Genomic DNA, 21,222 nt, shown 5'->3' with positions numbered 1-21,222 from the left:
CACAAAAGGCTGTCACCCCATCCACTGCGGCCTGGGCTGGGATGGGTGGGAAGGGGAGGAGGAGGAGGCCTGAGGTGGGTGACACAAGGCCTCGTGTGCCGAGGTGACAGCTGCCATGTCCTGGGTTTCCAGGGCGTCTTGGCTGGAAAGAGGGCAACCCTCCCATCCTATCTCCTGCCCCTTCTTACAGCTCTCTGGAGGGCAGGTGGTGGGTATCAGAGGGACAAAGAGAACCTTGGAGAAGGGCAACAGAGTGCTCCAAGCTACTGAGGCCCCCAGCACAGGCCCGGAGTCAGCGAGATCTAAATTCAAACCCTGGTCCTCCACCTGGTAGCAATGTGACTCTGACAAGCTACTTCACTTTGTTGAGCCTCAGTTTGCTCGTATGGAAAATGGACATACTATGAATCCCTGCCTCACAAGGGTATTGTGAGGCTTAACTAAAAAACCACTTAGCTCAGTGCTGAGCACACACTAAATACTTCATCTATGACAGTCCTACCCCTGCAGAAAAAAAGAAAAAAGAAAAAAAAAAGAAGGAAAAAAAAAACATGCCTAGAAAAAAGACTAATGCGTAAGACTTGAGGTTCCTAATTCAGCATTCTTCTGACTTGTCATAACTTCTTAGTCCCAAGGCAAGTTTTTATGGTTAAGTTAGACCTCCTTGCTGGCCAGGTTCTAGTAAGATCCTCAATTCACGTCCAGTGAGGCCTCGGAGATGCTGGCCACCCCAGAGCAAGGCTGCAAGGTCAGGCCTGGGTTCTCAAGCTCAGCTAGACTCTTATCCTGGGAGAAGAAGCTCCCCAGACCAATTTGAGATTCTGCTTAGGGAAGGCTGGCGTGCTGGGGAGAGGCAGAAGTCAGGCTCGGTTTCCTGCAGAGGGAACATTCTTCCACGTGATACAGAGAGATGGGCCCCCAGATGGGAGTCTAAAAACCTGGATTTTGCTCTTGCCTCTGCGGCCGAGAACCTGGGTGATTTTGCGTGGCTTGCTCAACCTTTCCAGGCCTCTGCTGTCTTAGCCACAAAAGAGGACGATCAGCATGTCACCTGGCCAAAGTCTGCCAGCGGGGCTAGTTTTCTCAGGTCCTTTCCAGCTGTAAAACAGGGAAACATGCCTGACCTTGTGTGATGGAGTCCCCCATCCCCCTGGAGGGGGGCTGCCCCTGGAGAGCCAAGACTCCCCCGCCTCCCCCGGCCCCTGCTCCTTCCCTGGCTGTGCTCTCTCCCACCCCTGAACAGGGAAGTGTGGGAACTCCTGCTCTGTTATGAAAGCCTGTTGAGGCCACTGCCTCTTCCACGTCGGGAGGGGACACCTACTGGTGGCAGTAGTCTGTGAAATCCAATATGGTCTTGGTGAGGGATGGCTGATTGGAACAATCCCAGAGGTGCGTCCCCTTGAAGCCTAGAGACCTTTCTGGAGGCTGAAGTTGGGAGAGGAACAGAAACCCAAGAAAAGCTCGGAGGACAGGACTTTAGGGTGACCTGCGCCACCTCGTGTCTTCATGCAGTCCCTGGACAGAAGGACACAGGGCAACAGCAAGGCAAGAGAAGCTCAGGTAGCCCAAAGCGCTCAGCTGCATCACTGTTGGACCACAGAGGTGACAGGTGTGTGCTCTGCCCTGAAATACTGGTAGCTCTGATTCTAGCCTTCTTTTATTTACCCTGTGACCCTGAGCAATCCATAAAAATCCACAGTATTGCCATCTGCATCAGCAGAGAAATATCTCAATCCTTCCTGTTGATCCTAAAATATCATCGGATTAATGTGCTTATAGAAACCCAGGGAATCTGGGTTCTTGGAAGAAAAGCATGGTGGTGGTAGGACCAGACTGGTAGCAGAAAGACCAGTGAGAATCATGTGACTCGGAGTCACAGCAGTCGTAGCAGCAGCGGCTGTCACTTATGAAGTGCTTCCTGGGCTCGGGGCTCCATCTTAGGTGCTTTACGCCCCCTGCGTCTGATGTGCAGCGCAGTCTTGCAGGGCAGCATCTGTCAGGGGGTCAGCTGAGGAAACTGAGGCCTGCCTGAGATCACACAGTTCATCTGAGGCAGAGCTGTGCAGCCCTAAGGATGGGCGACCTGGGGACGCACAAAGGGCCCAGCATGGCCCTGTGTTCCCTAATTCTGCAAAGCTGCAAGAGCAGAACCGCCCCTTCCTCCAGCCCCGCCCCCAGGAAGGGGGTCCATAGACGTGGTTTGGTGATAGGCGACACGGAAAGCCCTTTCTGGTGACTAACACAGCTGGATGCCACTGTCCAGCAGGATTAGATTAGTTCAGCTCAGCTGGTCTAATTTCCAAGTATTTCTTTTCCCAGGACTCAGGGCTGGGGGCAGGGGGGAGGATTCTCTTCCTCCCTCTGGCCTTGCAAACAGGTCACTAAAAAGGAGGCTGATCTGACAGCTCTGCTCCCCCAGGGAGCCAGAGAAGAAGTGGGCTCGGCCAGGGGTGGGGTGGGGGGGCTCGAAGATGTTGGTGATACTAACGGCAAAGCACTTTCGTTGCCAAAGCACCAGAGTAAGTGCTTTTCATACATGGTTTCACGTGGTCTTTACAATGACTCTGCAGAGCAGGGATCACTACCACTCTGCAAAAACAACAAAAAAGAGGCTCACAAGTGAAGAAACAATAGTAGGGAAATTTAAATGCACATAGGCTCAGGCTCAGCCCTGCGCGCTACCTAAATTATTGCCTTGTGCTCTGTTTCTTCATGATCACGTCCCGTCTTCTAAACACACTCTGTAGCGTGCTAGCTTGTCATCCCTCTTCCCACGTTGAGATAAAATCTTCATCAGGGCGGCAGACGGTGATGGTTTTGCTCATGCCTTTATCCCCAGCCACTGGCGCATAGTAGGTATTCGATATATTTTCGTTCAAGAACAGATCATGTCATTTAACCCTCATTACAATCTCATGAAGCAGGTATTCTAACCACTGTCAGTTTACACGTAAGGAAACTGAAGCCCAGGGGTCACGCCACGAAAAGGTGAGAGTCAGGCCCGCGTCCCAGAAGCTCCTGTGCTCTTTGCGAGGCAAAGAGGCTCCCACCTCGAGGCAAGAGGGCGGGACCCGCTGGCCCCTGGGGGTCCTGCCAACCCTGAGATTCTTGTCCACGCTCTGTGTCCACAATCAGGCGAAGGCTCGAGGGCCTAAAAGGACGGGCGTCGTGCGGTCTGTGTTTTCCCGAAGAGGAGAGCACCTTGGCCTCTTGAAAACATTACAGAGCCAACTCGGTCCCGCCTGGGTTCTGGGAGCTTCAGTCACGACCTCTGTGCTTCACCCGCCCTGAGATAAGCCCTCAGCTCCAAAGGGCTCACGTATGGCCCGCGAAGCCGCCTGCTGAGCTCACCCCGGGACCATCGGAGATTGAAGCCACACAAAAGGTGCCCCTAAATAAATGAATCTTCAGTTTGTCCCTTTCAGAATGGCTCTGGGAGATCAGGGCCTCCTCCCCTAGGGTCAGCTGGGGTTCTGGATAGAAACCCACACCCTTCTGTGCACCTGTCGCCGTCAAGCAGGGGGATTTGGTGGCCGGGGGCGGGCGTCGGGGGGTGGGTTCTCCAAATATGCCTCCTTTTCTGTGCCAACCAAATGCCGCCTTTCCCAGCTTTCCGAAGGCCAGTTCTGGGGACCCAAGAGGCCTGTAAAACTACAAAACAAACAGCGAATTTGGCGGCAGGAGGCTGGGCAGGGAGCCAAACTCATTACTAGGGACGGGGTGGGGAGAGCTCCGAGCCACCCCCTCTCCATGCAGGCTCTGGGGCAGGGGGAGAGGGCCTCTGCTCCCCACTACCCTGGCCCCCAGCACTGCTGAGAGGCCTCGGGGAGCCAGGGCACTGGGGTCTGAGGTTCTGGGTCCCAGGAGAGGCCGCTAGGTCTCCTGGAGTGAGACCCACAGCCCTGGCTGTTTGCTCGATCCAGGGTTCACACCGAGAGACGAGTGAATCATTTCCACTCTGAGGAATGAGTGGCTATTGTTTGGGGGGTTGGCACAGAGAGAAAGGCGTGTTTCTCAGCTTTTCATCCAACTTGGCTTTCTGTCCACCAAGACAACTCCACCCCCAGAGGGAGCCAAGGAACAGGTTAGAGACTTCTGTCTGTGTTTGGGAAGAAAGTGTAAACACCAAGGTGGGTTTTGCCAATGGAGGGGCCGTCGAACCTTAAGCAAGCTATTTACCATGTCCAGGGCTCAGTTTTCCGCATCCATACAATGGGAGAGGAGATGCAGGGAGCAGCTGCCCTACTTAGTCCAAGTATTTGCCGTGGACGGGTGTCTTGGAAATAATCAATGTCATCAAATAAGAGCAGCAACCCCGGGGCCTGGGAGAGGTAACTGCTGCTCCGGATGGGTCCCTTCCAGTGTCTGAGCTGCAACGGCAAGAAGCTTACAGTCTGCCTGGTGAGGAACCGTTTGTGAGCTCACAGAGAATAGGAATATGGGACAGGACGTCCGTGAGTCAGAGCTTCCTGTAGGCTGTGGCCTGGAGCCCCTGCGCTGGTACGGCCCGTCGGGAAAGGCAGAAAGGACTTTCCTCAAGAATTTCACAGGCATTTCAGCGGTTGCTTCACTAATGGCAAAGGAGGTGGCGCCCTGAGAGGCCACAGCCCTGGAAAAGGCTAAGCCTGTGGATCTGCAGAAACCGTCCAGGAGTCCCATCAACAGAGCTGATGGGGTGGTGGCCAGGGGTGGCCAGGGCCTGGGAGGCAAGCCTGCGTCTGTCGCAGGAGAGCCAGAGGGCTGCCCATGCTCTCCTGGGGCTCTGCAGGCTCCCTTCACCCGCCGTGGTGGACACGCCGAGGCCACCACCGCCCCACCCTCTTCCAAGGGCTGTTACCCAGAAAACACACGCGCTTCCTGTCACGGCAGTTCTCTTGTTTCCTCGGCTCCTCATCCCCCCCACCCCCACCCCGTGGACCTGCCCAACACGTCCTAACTTCCTTCCTTTGCACACTGGCCACGTCGACACGAGTCACTCTTGGTGTCCGGTTCTATTCTAATCTGTGCAAAGAGGTGTCCGGCCCGGAGGAGGTGCCCAGTACATTTGAGATCATTTTCTTTTGGCGTTGTTGGCCGCCCCATGGCATGTAGCGTCCCAGGGCCAGGGATCAGATCCAAGCCTCGGCTGTGACCTAGATGCCACTGCGGGATCCTGCTGTGCCTGGCGGTGGGGGGATGGAACCTGCATCCCATCACTCCAGGTGCGCCGCCAATCCCGCTGCACCGCAGCGGCACCTCCCATGTGGGATGAATGCAGTGAGCACCCGATGTGTGAGAGATGTTGGGTCTGGCCATGGGGACGGGGACGCAACGCGGAAAATCGGGCCCCTGTCCTCCAAGACCTGTGACTCTCAAAAGAAGTGGACACCTTAGCAGCCGCTCCCGGGTCAGGGGCCGTCAGGGTGGGGTCTGGGGAGAGCACTAGGCACAGTGCTCAGAGGAACTAGGTGAGGGACACGCCACCAGGTTCTGAGCATCAGGCAGGGTTTTGGGGGGTAGGGGGTTGGGAATGGAGAGCCAGCACCTCCTGCTGCTGTGAGGTCTCAGGGCCTCAGGGGCCAGAGGAAGCCTGCAGGGCTGGAAGTCAGCTGTTTTAGCAGCTGCAAATGGAGGGAAGAAACCCAGGGGAGGGAACCCCAGAGAGCCCTGCCTCCCCAGCCTGGTGTCTTCTGCATCTCAGCTCAACCCCCTCCACCTTACACCCCAAAACCTGCCTCCTGGACCCCTCCCTTCAACCTGGGAAGTGGTCTAAGTGCGTGTACAATCCCTGTCACCAGCCCTACGCCCTATGCCCGTCCGCTTTGGTATTAGCTCCCAGCGCCTCTCATCAGGATTCCCGCAGCCAGTCCTGGCCAGGAGGGATGCGGTCACAGTCAACCGTGCCCAGTCCCAGGATGCCCTGCGTTTCCGTCCTCTGCCTCTTGCTCTGGGCTCGCCTGCCCTGTCTGGCCCAGGCACATCCCCATCGACCCCGAGGGGCTTTCTGCTGCACTCTGAGGGCCAGTGCAAACCCAACCGTGACTTCAGAGCCCACATCGGGGGGGGGGCCATGGCCTCCTCGTCTCTGCCCCAGCCTGCCCTGCCTTCGTGCCCAGTCCCATGGACGGCAGTGGAGATAGTGGCGGCATAACTGAAAAGATCTCATGTTTCGTGCAGGGCTTCCCCCCCCCCACCGTCAAAGCTTCCCTGATCGACGACAAACCCCCCCCCCCCGCGCCCCGGGCTCTGCTTAAATCTTTCCACTGACTGGGAGCCCATTCCTTCTTGAGTCAACTCTTTCCGTTATGGGACAGTTTGCCTGCAAGCAACTTCCTTCTTATAGTGAGCGGAAAGCTGTTTCCCTTTAGCTCCTACCTGTCAGCCTCTTCTGCCCTCCTGGGCCACATGGCATAAGTCTAACTCATCTTGCACAGCTTAAGGGCACAGCTAGGGGATTTTGGAACCAGACACACACGTTCAAACCCTGGCTCTGCCCTGAACTTGGATATAGCCTTGGACACATGTCTTTGCCCTTCTCGGCCTCCGTGTCCCCATCAGTAAAATGGAGGTGAGAAGCGTGCCTGTCCCATGGATTTCTATGAAGATCAGATGCCTGAACAGATACAAAGCTCTTAGAACCATACGCGGCACATAACAGGTGCTCAGTCTATTATCTGAAGAAGCCGTTCCGTCTCCTCCTTTGCCTTCTTCCCGGGAGTTAACATCCTTTAAAAAATACTCTCCGTGGCGCACGACCCGCCCACTTTAGCTTATGGCCTCTTACAATGTTGGCTCCACGGTAAAGGAGAGCCGTCACTTCTCCCGGCCTTGAAACGGTTCTTCTGCTTGTGTGGTGAAGCCTAGTGAACCTGGCTGATGCTGACCTGGTTGTCCACGAAAACCCCAGGATCCGCATCGCCACATCCTCTCCGGGCTTGAAGCCTCACAGTCTGCATCCCGACCCTCCACCTCCCTGGTCCTCCAAGCCCTGCCGCACACATGGCACCTTCCACGCCCGGCGGTGCATCTTCTCACTGTGGTACCCAAGGTCAAGAAGGCGCTTCTCTCCCACCCACAACACATCCCTTTAACGCATCCCTTTGTCTGTCTCATTCAGTCTTTTTTTTTTTTTTTTTGCTTTTTAGGGCCGCACTTGTGGCATATTTGGAAGTTCCAGGCTAGGGGTTAAATCAGAACTACAGCTGCCAGCCTATACCATAGCCATAGCCATAGCCATGCAGGATCTGAGCCACATCTGTGACCTACACCAAAGCTCAAGGCATTGCTGGTTCCCTGACCCACTGAGCGAGGTCGGGGATCCAACCTGCATCCTCAAGGATATGAGTCAAATTCGTCTCCGCTGCGCCACAACGGAAACTCCCTGTCTCATTCAGTCTTAAAGCAAATCTGGCTAAGCTTCCTCCTCCAGGAAGCCCTCCAGGTTCATCCCCCATTGCTGCTGATGTCTCTGGAATTGTTCCATCCCTGTGGTAAATCTTGGCCTATCTTCTTATCACCTCGAATGCACTGGCCCTTAGCAAGTATTACACCTCTTGGTTTTGCGGCCTTGGCCTTATTCTGCCTATTCCTTCTGTGTCTCTGTGGCTCAAAAGGCAGTGGCCTGGTCCGTGCTGCTCTCTATGCAGAAAGCAGGGTATGAGCAAGAGTGACACAGCACAACGGTGCCTCATGGTCCTGCCACTTCCAGGGAGACTCTGCTTCCTCCACCTTCCCCACTCGGGGACATCTCGTTCCTACAGGCTGTGTGGCTGAAGGCTGGAGAGCCTGATAGACGCCTGGTCGGGCAGGGAAGAAGTGAGTAGTTCTGACCCACCCTGCTTCCCTCCCTTCTCCAAACTCTTCCCTAGTTGAGTTTTTTTTTAATTTTCCTTCCTGTGTTGAAAGAGCTATGGGGCCTGGATCATGGTAGCGTTTCCTGGGGACATTCCATAAATTCCTCATGGGCCATTTCTCTGGGTAAATGGGAGGCCGGTGGGAGCCCGGTGTTGGTATCATGTGCCTCAGCGGCATGTGGGGGGAAAGGAAGGCCTGAGTCTTGCAGAGGAGAAAGAGGGGTATTATGTGCTCATAGAAAGAGCAAAAAACGTCCAAGGGGAGAGTGAGAAGGAGCAGCAGACCGCGGGTGGGGACACGCTGTGGGCAGCCACGGCTTGCCCTTGTCCCCTGACTTGCATCCATGGGGACTTGTCTGCCGGGGCTCCCACAGGGCAAAGAGAACTTGGCTACCTTGAGTGGGTGTCCTGGAAAGAGGACCCAGGCAGCTCCCCTGTGTGTGCATAAGATGCAGAGACGTGGGAGGTCGGCACAGGGCCCCTGGAGGCCGGATGGATGGGTAGTGCCTCCTTTATTCGGCCCTCCTGGGTCTGCAAACATCAATTCCCTAACTTTCCCTAACTCAGAGCAGGACCGAAGAGCGTGGAGGCGCTAGCCCCTGGCTGAACCCTGAAGCAAGCCTGGACCCGGAGATTGTTCTTGGCCTCTGCCCCTGGGCCCTGTGGCTGCTGCTTTAAGGGAAAAAGGTGCCAGGCTGGGTGTCAGGGCAAGAAGCCACTTGTCCTCATCTCTAAGCCTGGACAAGTCACTTTTCTTCTGCGGGCCTCAGTTTTCCTGCCAAAGAGCACACGTGTTGGGCCGGATGATCTCGAAGGTTCTTTAGAGGATGATTTTCTTTTTCAAGACGGTGTGGGGCCCATCCCAGGTGGGAACCCTTGGGGAAAGGATGAGGCAGGAAGAGGGGAATAAATAGGAATAAAACATGACCCTGCCTTTAACGGAACTTTCAAGAGAATAAAGGAGACGGAGTCACACGGATGAGCCCAAGCGAGGACCGAAGGGCCAGAGAGGCTGCGGAGGCCCTGAGCGTCAGCAGCGCTGCGGCGGCAGCTGGCCTTAGACTAAAGCCTGTGGCGCTATTCAGAAAGAGGTGGTCCCCGCAGATGGACCGGCAAGAGGACCCCTCCGGGGGGATGTTTACACTCCAGCGTACATGGCGAGTTCACGCTGGACTTCGACTCCCAGAGGCCGCCTGGCCCCAAGTCCCTGGACAAGTCACAAGCTGCCCAACTGTACAACCCTGCCAGGAGGGACCCAGCCTCAGGGGTCCACGTCCAACCCAGTCCTGGTGGAAGAGATCACTTTTTTTTTAATTGCAGCATATAGCAGATTTACCATGTTGTGTTCGTTTCAGATGTGCAGCCATGTGATTATATATGGGTAGATATTCTAAATCTATTCTCTTTATTTACATGGATGTGTGCATACATACATACATACGTACACATACATATATATATATATATATATATGGACACACATTCTTTTTCAGACTCTTTTCCAGAATATACCACTTTGAAATCTTAGCGGAATCTTGGAAGGCGAGTGCTTGCATCTCCACTTTGGGGAACGCAAACACAGGGACCACACTCACCCTTGCTCCCCCGGACCGACAATCAAGCCAGGGTCCAGAGTCCCAGGCCCAGTAGAGGGCACAGGACAGGAACAGGCAGGAGCCTCTCCCCAGAGAGAGGAAAGGGTTACAGGGTTTTGGCATCATCGTGCGAAAGCAGAAGTCTGGAAGGTTCTGCGCCTCCACATCAACCCACACCTGCCTTTCTCGCCTCCTCGGGCAGCAACTCAGAACAAGCAGAACACACGGAAATACTGGCTCAGGCTCCCTCCCTGCCCCGCTCCTTGCCCGTCCCCAACGACATCTGTCCTGAGGCTCTAAATGGATTAGGAGGAGAGAGCTACAGGGGTGATGTCACGTCAAAGGGCCAGGTCTTGCCTGTGCCTTGATCCACAGGTGGCGGGACTGGAGAAGGTGCGGGAGGCTGAGCTGGGGGAGGGATGAGCAGGGACCAGAAAGAATGCGGCTGCTCTAATCCCACAGAATGAACCAGACTGAGCCCCGTCTCCACGCCCAAAGCTCTAGACAAGCAGGTACAAGCTGCTGGCCTCTGCCTGCTGCACAGGAGGCTGCCCCTGCTGCGAGCCCAGAAGGCCCATGCCCTCCAGCTGGCAGGGGTGCCCAGGGCAGGCCCAGGATAAGATATCTACCTCCTCTGGGCAGCTCAGGTATTGGGGTGGGGATGGAGGGCAGGGAAGAGTCGGTGACGGCAGGAAGAAGACAGACAGGAGAATGGCCTCGGACCCAGGCACCCTATACCATCAGAGCTGCACCACCGTTGGCTGAGAATTGGGACCCATGATTTCCTTCAAGCAGCGGCTCTGGGCTCAGCAAAGACTTTTGATCAGGCCAATCAAGTCTATAGGCCGTGGGGAGGGTTCATAATTGACAGTCACAAAAGCAGTTCTATTTGACTTGGCGACAGTTTTTGGTTTTGGTTTTGGTTTTCTGCTAATTCCTTGGAGGCTGGATAATACTGAAATATGTCTGCATCCCCTGGATATTCATGGGCTAAGCAGCAAGAAAGAAGCCACAAAAAGCCCTACTGACCCGGCGCCTCCTCACGGCCCCACCCCAAGAAAACTGAGTTGCCTCTAGTTCATTCTCCATCAATAGCAACCTTCCAGAAGGGGCTTCCGCGGAGGAGCCGAAGGGCATCGGGGTGTCCAGGCTCACCGGGCCTTACCTTTTTCAGCTTGCCGCTCTTCGTCCCCACAAAGACCACGCTGTAGCCATTGTAAACGTAGGAGGCCACGGAGGTGAGGCGGTCCCGGCTGGTGGTGTACAGGGTCAGGCCTTCCACGGGAGTGGAGCCTCCGAGTGGCTGGTTGATGTCCAGTCCGCAGAAGTTGTCATCGATGGGGACCGGCTGGAGAGAAGAGGAGCGAGCTGGCGTGAGCAGCAGTGGAGGCAGGACCGAATCACTCCACGCTAGCCCACCCACCACGGCCACCAGCCCTAGGACCTCAGAGCTCGGAGAAGCACAGGCGTTCGGGGTCTAACACCTACTGCACAGGCGGACCTCTCAGGTCTGACCCACAGATCACACACTGGCTCCTGGGGAACCAGAGGAACCAGCAGCTCTCACCTCACTCACCGTCACCCACTTTTCTGCCAAGAGAACCAGGGGCAATTTATGAAGCTGATGGCTTGAACTCATTTTCTGGTCATTTTAATGTCCCCGAGGACCAGGCCATGCTGGGAGGCTCTTTCTATTTAGATTGGGGGGGAGGGGATTGAGTCTAGAGGCATTCACACAGGAGGGGGCTCATGTTTGTTTCTTGGACTGCAAGCTCTGCCTTTGGGCATAAGGAATGTTAAGTCGTTCCATTATTCACCACATCTGACACTGGGGACAGATGGAAATGGCTCAACAGGATATTGAACAGTGCCTCATGCTGCGGAAAAGTGACTCTCTGTACAGAAATCCCAGTTTCTTCATGCGTCATCCTACCTGCCCCCTCCGTGAGAGAGTCCCTGGGGAGAAAAGGAAAGCGTGCCTGCCCGAGGGACTCCTTAAGTTGTACAATGGCCGAGAGGTCTTTGACGATGCTTGGGGAGATTGTGGGGTGATGGCCTTCTAGCCAGCAGCCTTTCGCGGGGAGTGGCGGCAGTTGTGGTAGGAGCATCGATCCAGAGAGACCCCTTGAAGGAGATCCCTGTCAGCAAGTGTGAAATAGCTGGACAGAAAGAATTCCAGCCTCGCTCCACCTCTCTGTATTCATGTGAACTTGGGCCAGTCACATCCTCCTTGGGGGCTAAGATGATTATTTCTAAGACCTTATTCAATTTAAAAAAAAAAAGGCAAAAACAAAAGCAACAGGAGCTGTCGAGGGTGTTGCATTCTCTGCACACTGTCTAGCCCGGGGCCTGGGCCATGACCAATCTCCAAAACGTCCCTGCTGATGGAGCAGCATGGACTCCTGTAGGCGGAGTCTGCAGACTCAGGGCCAGAGAGACCCTGAGCCCCGGGGCAGCTGGTCCTCCTGAATGTGAAAAAGTATCCCGGAGGAAGGAAATGACCAGCATGAGAACAGAAAGCATCACGGAAAGACCTGCAACCTGTTCTCTCCACGTCCTGCTCTCACCTGCACCAGGGAAGCACCGGCTGCCATGGAGCTCCCAAACAGCCTCACTTCCTTGGAAGAAGTGGTCTATAAGCTACATGTGATTCCCTCCCATCTCCTATTAGATGCAAAGGGAACAGAGACTTGTATCTTTTGATTCCTTGGTGTTTTGAGGAGAGCTGCTGGTCCTGTAACTGAATGGTGGCGGTGGTGGTGGTGGTGCGTGCGTATGTTTATTCTCTGGGAAAGGAAACCAACTTTCAGGTTAAGGATGACCTTGAACTCTGGATTATCCGGTGCTCTGCACAGCAGAAGGGACAAGGACCTCAGGAAGGAGGAAGCAATGGTACACCAGAGCCGGCTCACGAGGGATGCCTGTCCGTCTATCTCTGCATTCCGTGGCTTCATGCGGTGACTTGTCATCATCCACGGTGAGAGTATTTACACCATGGAAATTGCAGAGACTTCTAATCAAGGTCCCCCCAACCCCTTTCCTACCACCACTACTGCCTGCAAATAGCCATGTTTAAAGTATTTACCAGAACATCCCTGGAGCCAGTGATAGAAATTGCCGGCTCCCTAGAAAGGTAGGTCAGAGGCATCAGCTGCCACTTTCTACATTCTCTACTTCTCTTTCTCCTGCCTATGCTGTTGGCACAAAGGCCCCGATGAAGAGTCAGGAAATCTAGACCGCAGTCCTGTCCCCACCGCTAGCCAGCCACGTGATCTTGACCTATCACCTATCCTCTTTGAGTCTGAATTTTCTCATCCATAAAGGGAAGGGATTGGACCAGATCATCATCAGGCGTTCTTTCAGCTCTGAAAGTTCTTGATTTCATGGCTTTGGTTTCATTCCCATTCTCTCCAGGGACTGGTAAGGTTGCAGCATCCAGGCTCAGGCATCACCTAAGCCAGCTTCGGAGAAACGACGCCAGAAGCCAAAAACTTGTGGGTGACTTTGAATTTCTCCTGATTCTAGAATCCCCAGACTGTGATAGAAATTGTTCTGAGTCTAAGCTCCTGGGATAGGCTGGCACTTCTTTTTCTCCTCTCTAAATTATCGGATACCCCCCAAATACCTGCCGCCCCTTTATTTCTGCTCTGGAAGGGAGAGCCTGGAGTATGGCTTTCCTTAGAAGCATCGCGGCTACATGGAAAGAGCCTGGACTCCGAAGTCATACAGGCTAAATGCAATTCAAATCCCTGCTTTGTCATTTGTGGTTGTGTTGGATGTAAGCAACTTACTCAGCTTTTGTCTTTGTGTTTCCTTTGTCAAATGGGGGGTGATAATCCTTGCTTTATAGGGTCATACTGAGGATCAAGCCAGACAACACTTAAACTGCCCAGCGCAGCCTTTAGCACGAACATAGCTGCTATTCGATGAGTAATAGTCTCCTTCCTCGTTCCTTTTCTGGGACCAGAGCTCAAATTTCTTATCTGAGAGGTCCGTGTTAGCCCAGAGATAACAGTCACATTAAACCCTGGGACCTCAGCTTCTCTCCTTCATCCTTAACCCCCTCTGAGGCCATCACAGTGTCTCTGGGTCCCCAGGTCTGGGACTCCTTGGATAACGGGGGCTTTGAGGGGGCCCCTCCTATTGCAGCCTCCCCCACATCAAGGCTGCACCAGAAGAGGGTGCTGATCAAGGGTGGGGGCTGTTCTCTCCAGGTCCCCATCCCACCTGCTGTCACCTCTCCCCCAGTGCCTTGGCTGCCCTGTGGTCACTAGCCCGGGCTTGTCTCTCTGCAAAGCCACTGGAGCCGCAGAAGGGTGTCAGCTTCCTCTTTCCTCTGGCTCACAAGCAGGCAGGAATCAGCAGTTTCCTCCTGACAAGGCCCCCTCTGGGCAGTGGGAACCAGGCTGGCCGGACTCTGCAAGGGAGTTAACCCTTGCACTTCCTCTCCACTGGAAAGGAGACGGATGGCTTGGGGCCGTGGATTATAGAATTTCAGTGTTGTAAAGAACCCTGGAGAATATCTAATTTAACCTCCTCATTTCATAAAAGTTAAAAAAAAAAAGTCAAATAACTGGTCCTGTAATTGCTTAATTAACATTAATACATATAGACATTTAACAAATGCTTATTATACACCAGGTCTTGTGCTAAGCATTTGATATACTTTCCCTATTTCATTCTCATAATAACCATAAAAAGGGACTACTCTTATATCTAGTTTAGAAATGAGAAAAAAATTATAGCTCAGATCAGGTACCTAATTTGCCCAACGTCAAACAGTTTTGACTGGTTTTTAAATACCAGTCTTTTGGAATTCAAAGCCTATGGCCCAACTACTATCTTCTTGAACAAAGTAAATGATGGTAGGAACAAAAGCACAGGCTAAGAACTGGGTTTTGGTCCCCATGGCAGACACCTCCATTTAGGGTGTTCAGAAGACAGCCACATGGGTCGCTGGGGCTCAGATTGTTCTGCAGAGGCTGCAGGTCCAGCATCCACAGCACTCTGCACAAAAGTCTATCCTAGCACTTGTCACAATGCATAAGAGTCACGTAATTAAGGGCAAACCTAGTACACCAAGCTTGGTGTTAATCTTGACACATATTATCTCGTCTGCTCACCCCATGGGGTAGGTCTTACCATTCCCATTTCACAGATGATGAGGCAGACGTTAGGTTACTTCTGAAGCCAGGAAGCAGCACTGATGGAATCTAAACTCTGCTTCCCCAACTCTTAGGCACTACTCTACGCTGCCAGCTATTTTTATCTCTCACTCTTTCTCCCTCTAGATTATGAGAGCAGGGATTGTATCTTTTGATGTCTGCCTCTCCAGTGCCCAATATGGAGATACTGAGAGGGAGCAGCACCTGCAGAAAATGCGAGGCCTGCCCGGAGGGCGTGAGGAGGAGCAAAGAAGCCAGCGCCACTGCACCAGAGCATGCGGGGGAAAGCATGACTGGAGATGAGGCTGCTCAGAGGCAACAGGGACCAGATCCTGGCTACGCAAAGCCCTGGCCAGGCTCAATACCCTCCTGCTAAATGGCTGGATAGAGGGGGAGATGAGGGAATGGACGGAGGGACGAGTAGGTAGGTGGATGGACAATGGAGTGATGGCTGGATGGACGTGTAGAAGGAGCACGGTGACCACCTGGAGGTCAGGATCTTGACCCTCTGTCTTCTTATCTCTGCAGCCCCGGGTCTAGATCCCGAGCCCGCTTCCTCGCCTCCTTGCCTCTGCCCAGACTCCCGACTCTTCCCCCTCAGCGTCCAGTCTGTCCGTCAAGCTCGGCTCCCTGCCCTTTCCTCCAGCTGACAGGTCTACTTGCCTATTGTCCACCCCTCAGGTGGCCTCGCGGTGGCCCACAGGGCTTTGCGTGGCCAGGATCTGGTCCCTGTTGCCTCTGAGCAGCCTCATCTCCAGCCACGCTTTCCCCCGCGCACTAGGGTCCAGCGGCGCTGGCTTCCCTGCTCCTCCTCACGCCCTCCGGGCAGGCGGCGCATTCTCTGCACGTGCCGCTCCCTCCCTCTCTCTGGAATGCTCTCCCCAGACACCAGCAGGGCTTACTTTGCTCCTTCTTTGCTCAAATGCTGCTTTCTCAATGAGCCAGCCCTCTCGGGTACTGTCTCTCCCTCTCCGTGCTTCATTTTCCCCTGCGGCAATCATCAGCCGTGGTAACTTGAGAGACTGCTTGTTTTCTGTATTTATTCATCTGGCCTCACCATGAAAGTGCCACGAGGGCAGGCGGCTCTGTTGTGTGGCTCACTGCTGAAGCCGGCAGTGCTTGCGACAGTGGCTGGCGGGGCAGAGGCACCCGATGACGCATTTGGAACGACTCCGTGGATCAACCAACAAGCCCCGAGCATCTGTCTGCTCTGGTGCCATCAAACCCTGTTATGGGGGAACCGCCCCGGCAGCGGGAGCCTGAAAACCTCTCTCATTTCAGGCCCTGGGGGTCTGGGGTCGGGGTGGGCCCTGGGCCCCCCCGGCAGGAGAGCCAGCGGCTGGCTCCCGCATCACAGGAAGAGCAGGGGCGCCCCTCTTACCGCCTTGGTGCACTGCACGTCTTTCCCCAGCAGCCAGTTGAGCTCCAGGTTGCCCTCGCCCTGGTAGCAGGACTGCAGACGCTCCTTGATCTGCGAGTTGATGGCCCGGATGGGGAAGGCACAGAGGGCAGAGTCATCCGGCGGGTGGTGGTACTGCTTCTGCCCTTTGGAGAAGAGGGCGAACAGCACGTCGTCCTGGCTGCTGATGTTAAAGGCCTGGGCCAGGGCGTCCCCGGGCTTGGCGAGGTAGGCGGCCTGCAGGAGGCGGTATTCCACGCCGGCGCGCGTGCAGCCGAAGGGCAGGGACACGTAGGAGTGGAACTTGGGGTCGTTCTTGCAGAGGCGCACGATGCGCGAGGTGTAGAAGAGGTCCCCGGCCGAGTTGATGGCCACGCCCTCGGGGGTCTCGGGCTGCACCGTGAGGAAGTAGACGAAGCCCCCGCTGGCGAAGCCGTAGATGTAGAAGATGTCGAAGTGGGCGACCAGGGCCAGCGTGTCGGAGGGGATCTTGATGAGCGAGGACACGAAGTCGCTGTGGAGCTCGTAGTCGAGCATGGCGGAGGACTCGGGGTCCCGGGGCAGCTTGCGGCTGGACAGGGTGGGGAAGTAGTCCTGCTTGCCGTCCACGGCCGTGCCGATGAAGAGCTTCCCGTCCTCGCCCTCGGAGCGCACGATCACCCCGTACATGGTGCCCGTCTTGTTGACGCTGGACAGGTAGTGCTCCTTCTTGTGGGACGGCTCCACCAGGATGAAGAGGTCGTCCAGGCGCAGCAGCTTGCAGACGCCCTGGTAGAGGCTGCCGCAGGCCAGCAGCCGGTTCTCGGAGTAGTCGATGATGAGCAGCTTGTTGACGTTGTTGGTGAGCGTGAGCACCTCGCTGCAGGGCTGCACGATGAGCGGCGGGTAGCAGGACTTGTTGTCCTCCTCCGGCCCCGTCTTATGGGCCACCTGGATGGTCAGGTTGCCCGTCAGCTTGTACACGCGGTTGATGGCGCCGACGTACACGGCCCCGGTGCCGCGGTGCACGGTCAGGTGGTTGAAGGTCCAGTCCCGGTTCTCCGAGTGGAAGGTGCTGAACTGGGGCAGGCCGGCCGCCCGCGGGGCCAGCAGCACGCAGACCGCGGACAGCAGGACCACAGGCCAGCCGTCCCCCTCCGCGGCCCGCGGCCAGGGCCTGCGCTGTTCCATCCTGAGCCGGCCGAGGACCGGGAGACAGAGCCTCCGAGCTCCGGCGTACTCCACCTTCGCCGCTTGGCCCTCACATGGTTCTGGAAAACACAAGGCAGAGTGGGTCAGATGGAAAAGAAATCCCCCAGGAGGGAATCGGATTGCTCGACCCAGGTCCCAGTCCTGGCCAGCTCTGTCTCTCCTTTCTGTATTTCGGTTTTTCTATTTTTAGCATATTTTCTCCCCCTTGGGAACATTCAGGGAATCCTATTATCTATTTTGGTCTCTAGCCTTTATGCTGTAAAATGCTGGTTTTTTTTTTTTTTTTTTTTTAACTTTACAAAGCGTCTCTATTTCTGCCCTCTTTAGACATCGTTTTCATCTCTCAGAGAGGCTGAAAGACTGAGCTCCCCCTGTCAGCTGATCTCAGTGTTGGGACGGGCAGCCCGCCTTCCCCAGCCAGTCACCTGGCCTGTCCTCTCCCGGTCGGGGGGAAAGCTCCCTTGTCCTGTAAAAGCTGGCTGGGAAGGCCCTCTCCCAGGCCCTCCCGGCCAGCTATTCCGAGTCTGCCATTGCAAAAACTTCCTTTTTATTTCCGACTTCCACCCCTCACCCTGCCGGACTCTTTACTCTTTCATGCTCTGTCCCTACAGGAAAGGGGACAGCTGGTCACCCTGAATAACTCTCACTGCCCCTCAGCCTCGTCCTCTCTTGAAGGAAGACTCCCTGATTGTTAGCTGTTGGAACTCGTTTGGGTGGAGAGCTACACGAAGGCGGAAGGACTGGGACCCCCACAGGTGCTATTCAGCAGCCAGAAGGGTCCCCAGGAGATGGGCAGGCACCCAGCCCCCTTGGAGGCAGGAGGACGCCAGCCACCGCCTCCCTGCGAGCGGGCTGCCAGGTCCTGGGGAAGCTGCTTCCACGTCATCTCTGCAGGTGGAGCGTGGGGGGAGCGGCCTCCTTGCTCACGGGGACTGGCTAGCTGAGGCCAGCTTCAGCCATCTGGGCAAAGGTTCTGGGTTTGGGAAATGTGGGCAGAAGCAAAGAGAGGCAAGTTGAAGTTAAGCCTCACCGAAGCCCCTGCAGGGACCCGTGACCGCGTAGGGCTCTATGTGGTGGACGTTGGGCTGCCTGCCCTGCCTGGTCAGCCCCCCGCCCTAATTTCTTTGCTTGCCCCCTGCCCTCCCAACCCCCAGGCTCTACAGTTGTTCCTCCCTGTTCCAAGGAAGCTGCTCAGAGGGGCAAGGCAGGGCTCCTGAGAGAGCTTCTAGACTCCTGGGCAGTGGGTGGACAGTGGAGCCTGGCGCATCACTCTGCCAACGTTGCTGCTGGCTCTTGCAGAGAGGGAGGGACAGCGGTGGCAGCGGCAGCAGGAGGCAGCGAGCTGTCTAGCAGAGAAATCTTTTCTCCAGCTGGACAGCTTGTCCTGCAACCTCCTCAGACAAGTCCAGACAGAACTCTGGGTGGGGAGGCAGCAGGAGTGGAAGCGCCCAAGCCAAGGACGAAGGATTTGCTCCACGGCACCTTGGGAGCGTCCTGTTCCTCTTGGCCCCCAGTGTGACGACACCACGCTGGAACCAGAACCGATGCCACCTGGGGAATCCACATGGTTTCTGCTCTGCAGCTTCAGAAACACCCCCTCGAACACCTCCTCGGCTGTGCATCCACACCTGCCAGCCTCCACGGGGCCAGCGGTCCACCCCCCCCCCCCCGCTCCCCACTGCTCTCCTCCAACTGGGCTCCAGCAGGGTGCTCTGGGCTGACTCATCAGGCCCCGGGGTTCCTTGGAAAGAGGAAGGCAACGGCGCACGAGGCCCAGGCTGACCTCAGCGGCTCTGACACAGCCCTTCCGGCCCCACAGACTCCCCAGCAAAGCCTCCCCACAGACCGAGCTTTCGGTTTGAAAATCAGAGGTTATTTTTAGCTACGTCCTGGGGCCGGTAGCAGGACGTGAATTCCTCAAGAGGAGCTGCGGAAAGGACAGAGCAGCAAGCTCGCATTCCTCAGCTGGCTAGGGACCCGCAGGAGGCCCTGCCTGGCTTGTCTCCGGGTGGCAAAGCTCCTTTGCCTCCAGGTGGAGAGAGCTGTGTGTCCCTGAAGGAAGGGCCATGAGGATCAAGCTGCAGGGGTCTTGCCTTTTGGACAGTGCTCACTGAGACACGCAGGCTTTGAGTTTGTGGGCAGTGCCCCCCTGCCTCCCCCACAGCGTACGTGCACAGAGAGGCTTAGCCCACGAGTGGAAGCAGGTTCCGGCAGCAGAGGTGACACCAAAGGGCAGGGCGCGAGGTTAACCATCTCGCCTCCCTGCCCAGGCCTCCAGAGACACAGTAGAATCGAATCGGGGAGGAAATTTGGGACCAAGGCCAAGGTGAGGTCCTTTCCGGTAGAACGGGGTAATTACAGGACCCATCTCTCGGGTTGTCATCAGAATAAATGAGCAAATGCAGGGAAACATCTTAGCCTGGGAACTGGCGCTCAGTGAGTGCTCGACTTCTGCTGGCTGTTATTATTATCACTGCAGCCTCCCCAGGAGACTGCACGGCAGGAATCCCGCCAGAGCTCCTGACTTCTCTTTCTGCTCATATTCTTTCTTTCCATGGGAATGAATGCAGTGGGCAGACCTCTGATTCCCAGCCCTCCCTTGCCCAACGAAGGGGCTCAAGCGGGGAAGCATGCATTGGAGGAAAGGGAAGAGAGCCAGGGTGAGCGTTTCCAGCATACTACTGCACATGTCCCAACACAGCCTCTCTGCAGCCTGTAGGGATGCTGAGGGTTGAAGTATGAATGGGGAAGTTGGCCTGGTGGCTAGAAGACATGGATTCATGGGGCAGGAGGAAGAGTGGGGGACTCAGAGAGCCCTAGATTCAAGTCCTGCCTATGTCACCCTTGAGTTGTATGTCTTTAGACTGGTCCAGCATCAACTTGAGCCTCTTTCCTTATCTTAAAATAAAGGGTGTTAGGATGAAGCAGTTTCTAAGACTTCTTCATTCAGACAAAATGATACCTCGAGACTTGCTTCCTTCAGCTTCTAGAACCTATGATGGCAAGAACTGCTGAGGTCCTTCCGTCCTGCCTGGTAAGGCCAGTTAAGTCAGTTCTCAACAAATCACTAGTCGAACTGTTATCCTCTTACCCCTCAACCAGCACCTACTCTGGGACAGACTGCTTCTAGTGCCCAGCCAAGCGAGTTCATTCCGTGGGGCTCGAGGGTCACCGTTTGGGAGCAGCAGTGGTGCAGCAGGGTCAGGAGGGGACTTGGTTTCCTGCTGTGCAGGGGGGGTGCAGGCAAGGTTTGCCCTCCACCTCAAACGGCAGCTTTCCCAAGGACCACCGACCTCAATAGCATGTTGAGAGCCTCTGTCTTTCCTCTGCCATGCCAAGGCTGAGGTTACCAGGTGGCTCTTCCAAAGCAGGGCTCAGCTGGTGAGGACCAAGCCTCCCGCCTGCATTGAGAGTGAGGGGGAAGGGGACCTAGCTCTGGGGAGAGGCGGTGTGGTGCAATGGTCATGAGCCCTGACCTTGGATGCTCGGATCCAGACAGAGGCGAGAGCTGTGTAAGCTTGGTCAGGGCACTTGGCTCTCCCGGCTGCTATCTCACTGTTGATACATAAGGAAATGAGTGCTAGCGCCCAGCTCCCGGGACTGTTACGATGAAGTCAGTTAATACACAGAAAGTACCCAGAACAACGCCTGGCCCGTTAGAAGGGTTTGAGACACATCAGCCCTTATTAGCAGTAATTTACATGCCAATATTCCCAGTTCTCCATTCCCATCCATTCCACGGTCTGTCTTAGAGTGAATTTTCCATCCTCAGTTTGGTAGAGACCAGTGACCATGTGCCTGTGCCTGTGCACACCTAGCATTTCCTCCTAGTCTGGTTTTCTGCTAGGGTCAACCTCAGGGGGTTTCTCAGTGATGCCTCCTTCTTCCTGTCCTTTCTCCTCTTTCTGCCTAGTTCCTATAAGTCACTGTGTCACTTGCACTCTCACGAGCCAGACCTGCCTAGTGTCTGTTCTTCTACCAGTCTCCAAGCAGGATGTGCCGCCCTGGGACGCTCGCCCAATCAGTGAAGCACTCTGGGC

General features: G+C 55.5%; 1 protein-coding gene across 2 annotated transcripts in view; it reads right to left on the bottom strand.

Moving 5' to 3' along the window:
- PLXNA2 (plexin A2) overlaps positions 1–21,222 on the bottom strand; it is a 212,468-nt gene that overhangs the window by 169,029 nt on the left and 22,217 nt on the right. For both annotated transcript variants that reach the window (XM_047754178.1, XM_047754179.1), the window contains exons 2-3: positions 15,974–17,241; positions 10,593–10,775 (exon numbers count right to left, since the gene is read on the bottom strand). In XM_047754178.1, the coding sequence (XP_047610134.1) occupies positions 10,593–10,775; positions 15,974–17,161 (1,371 nt within the window). In that variant the 5' untranslated portion in view covers positions 17,162–17,241. The remainder of the gene's footprint in view (positions 1–10,592; positions 10,776–15,973; positions 17,242–21,222) is intronic.

The sequence above is a fragment of the Phacochoerus africanus genome, chromosome 11, assembly GCF_016906955.1.
Source record: "Phacochoerus africanus isolate WHEZ1 chromosome 11, ROS_Pafr_v1, whole genome shotgun sequence".
NCBI lineage: Eukaryota > Metazoa > Chordata > Mammalia > Artiodactyla > Suidae > Phacochoerus > Phacochoerus africanus.
Note: the sequence above shows the minus strand (reverse complement) of the source record. Positions and strands in the feature narration are given on the sequence as shown.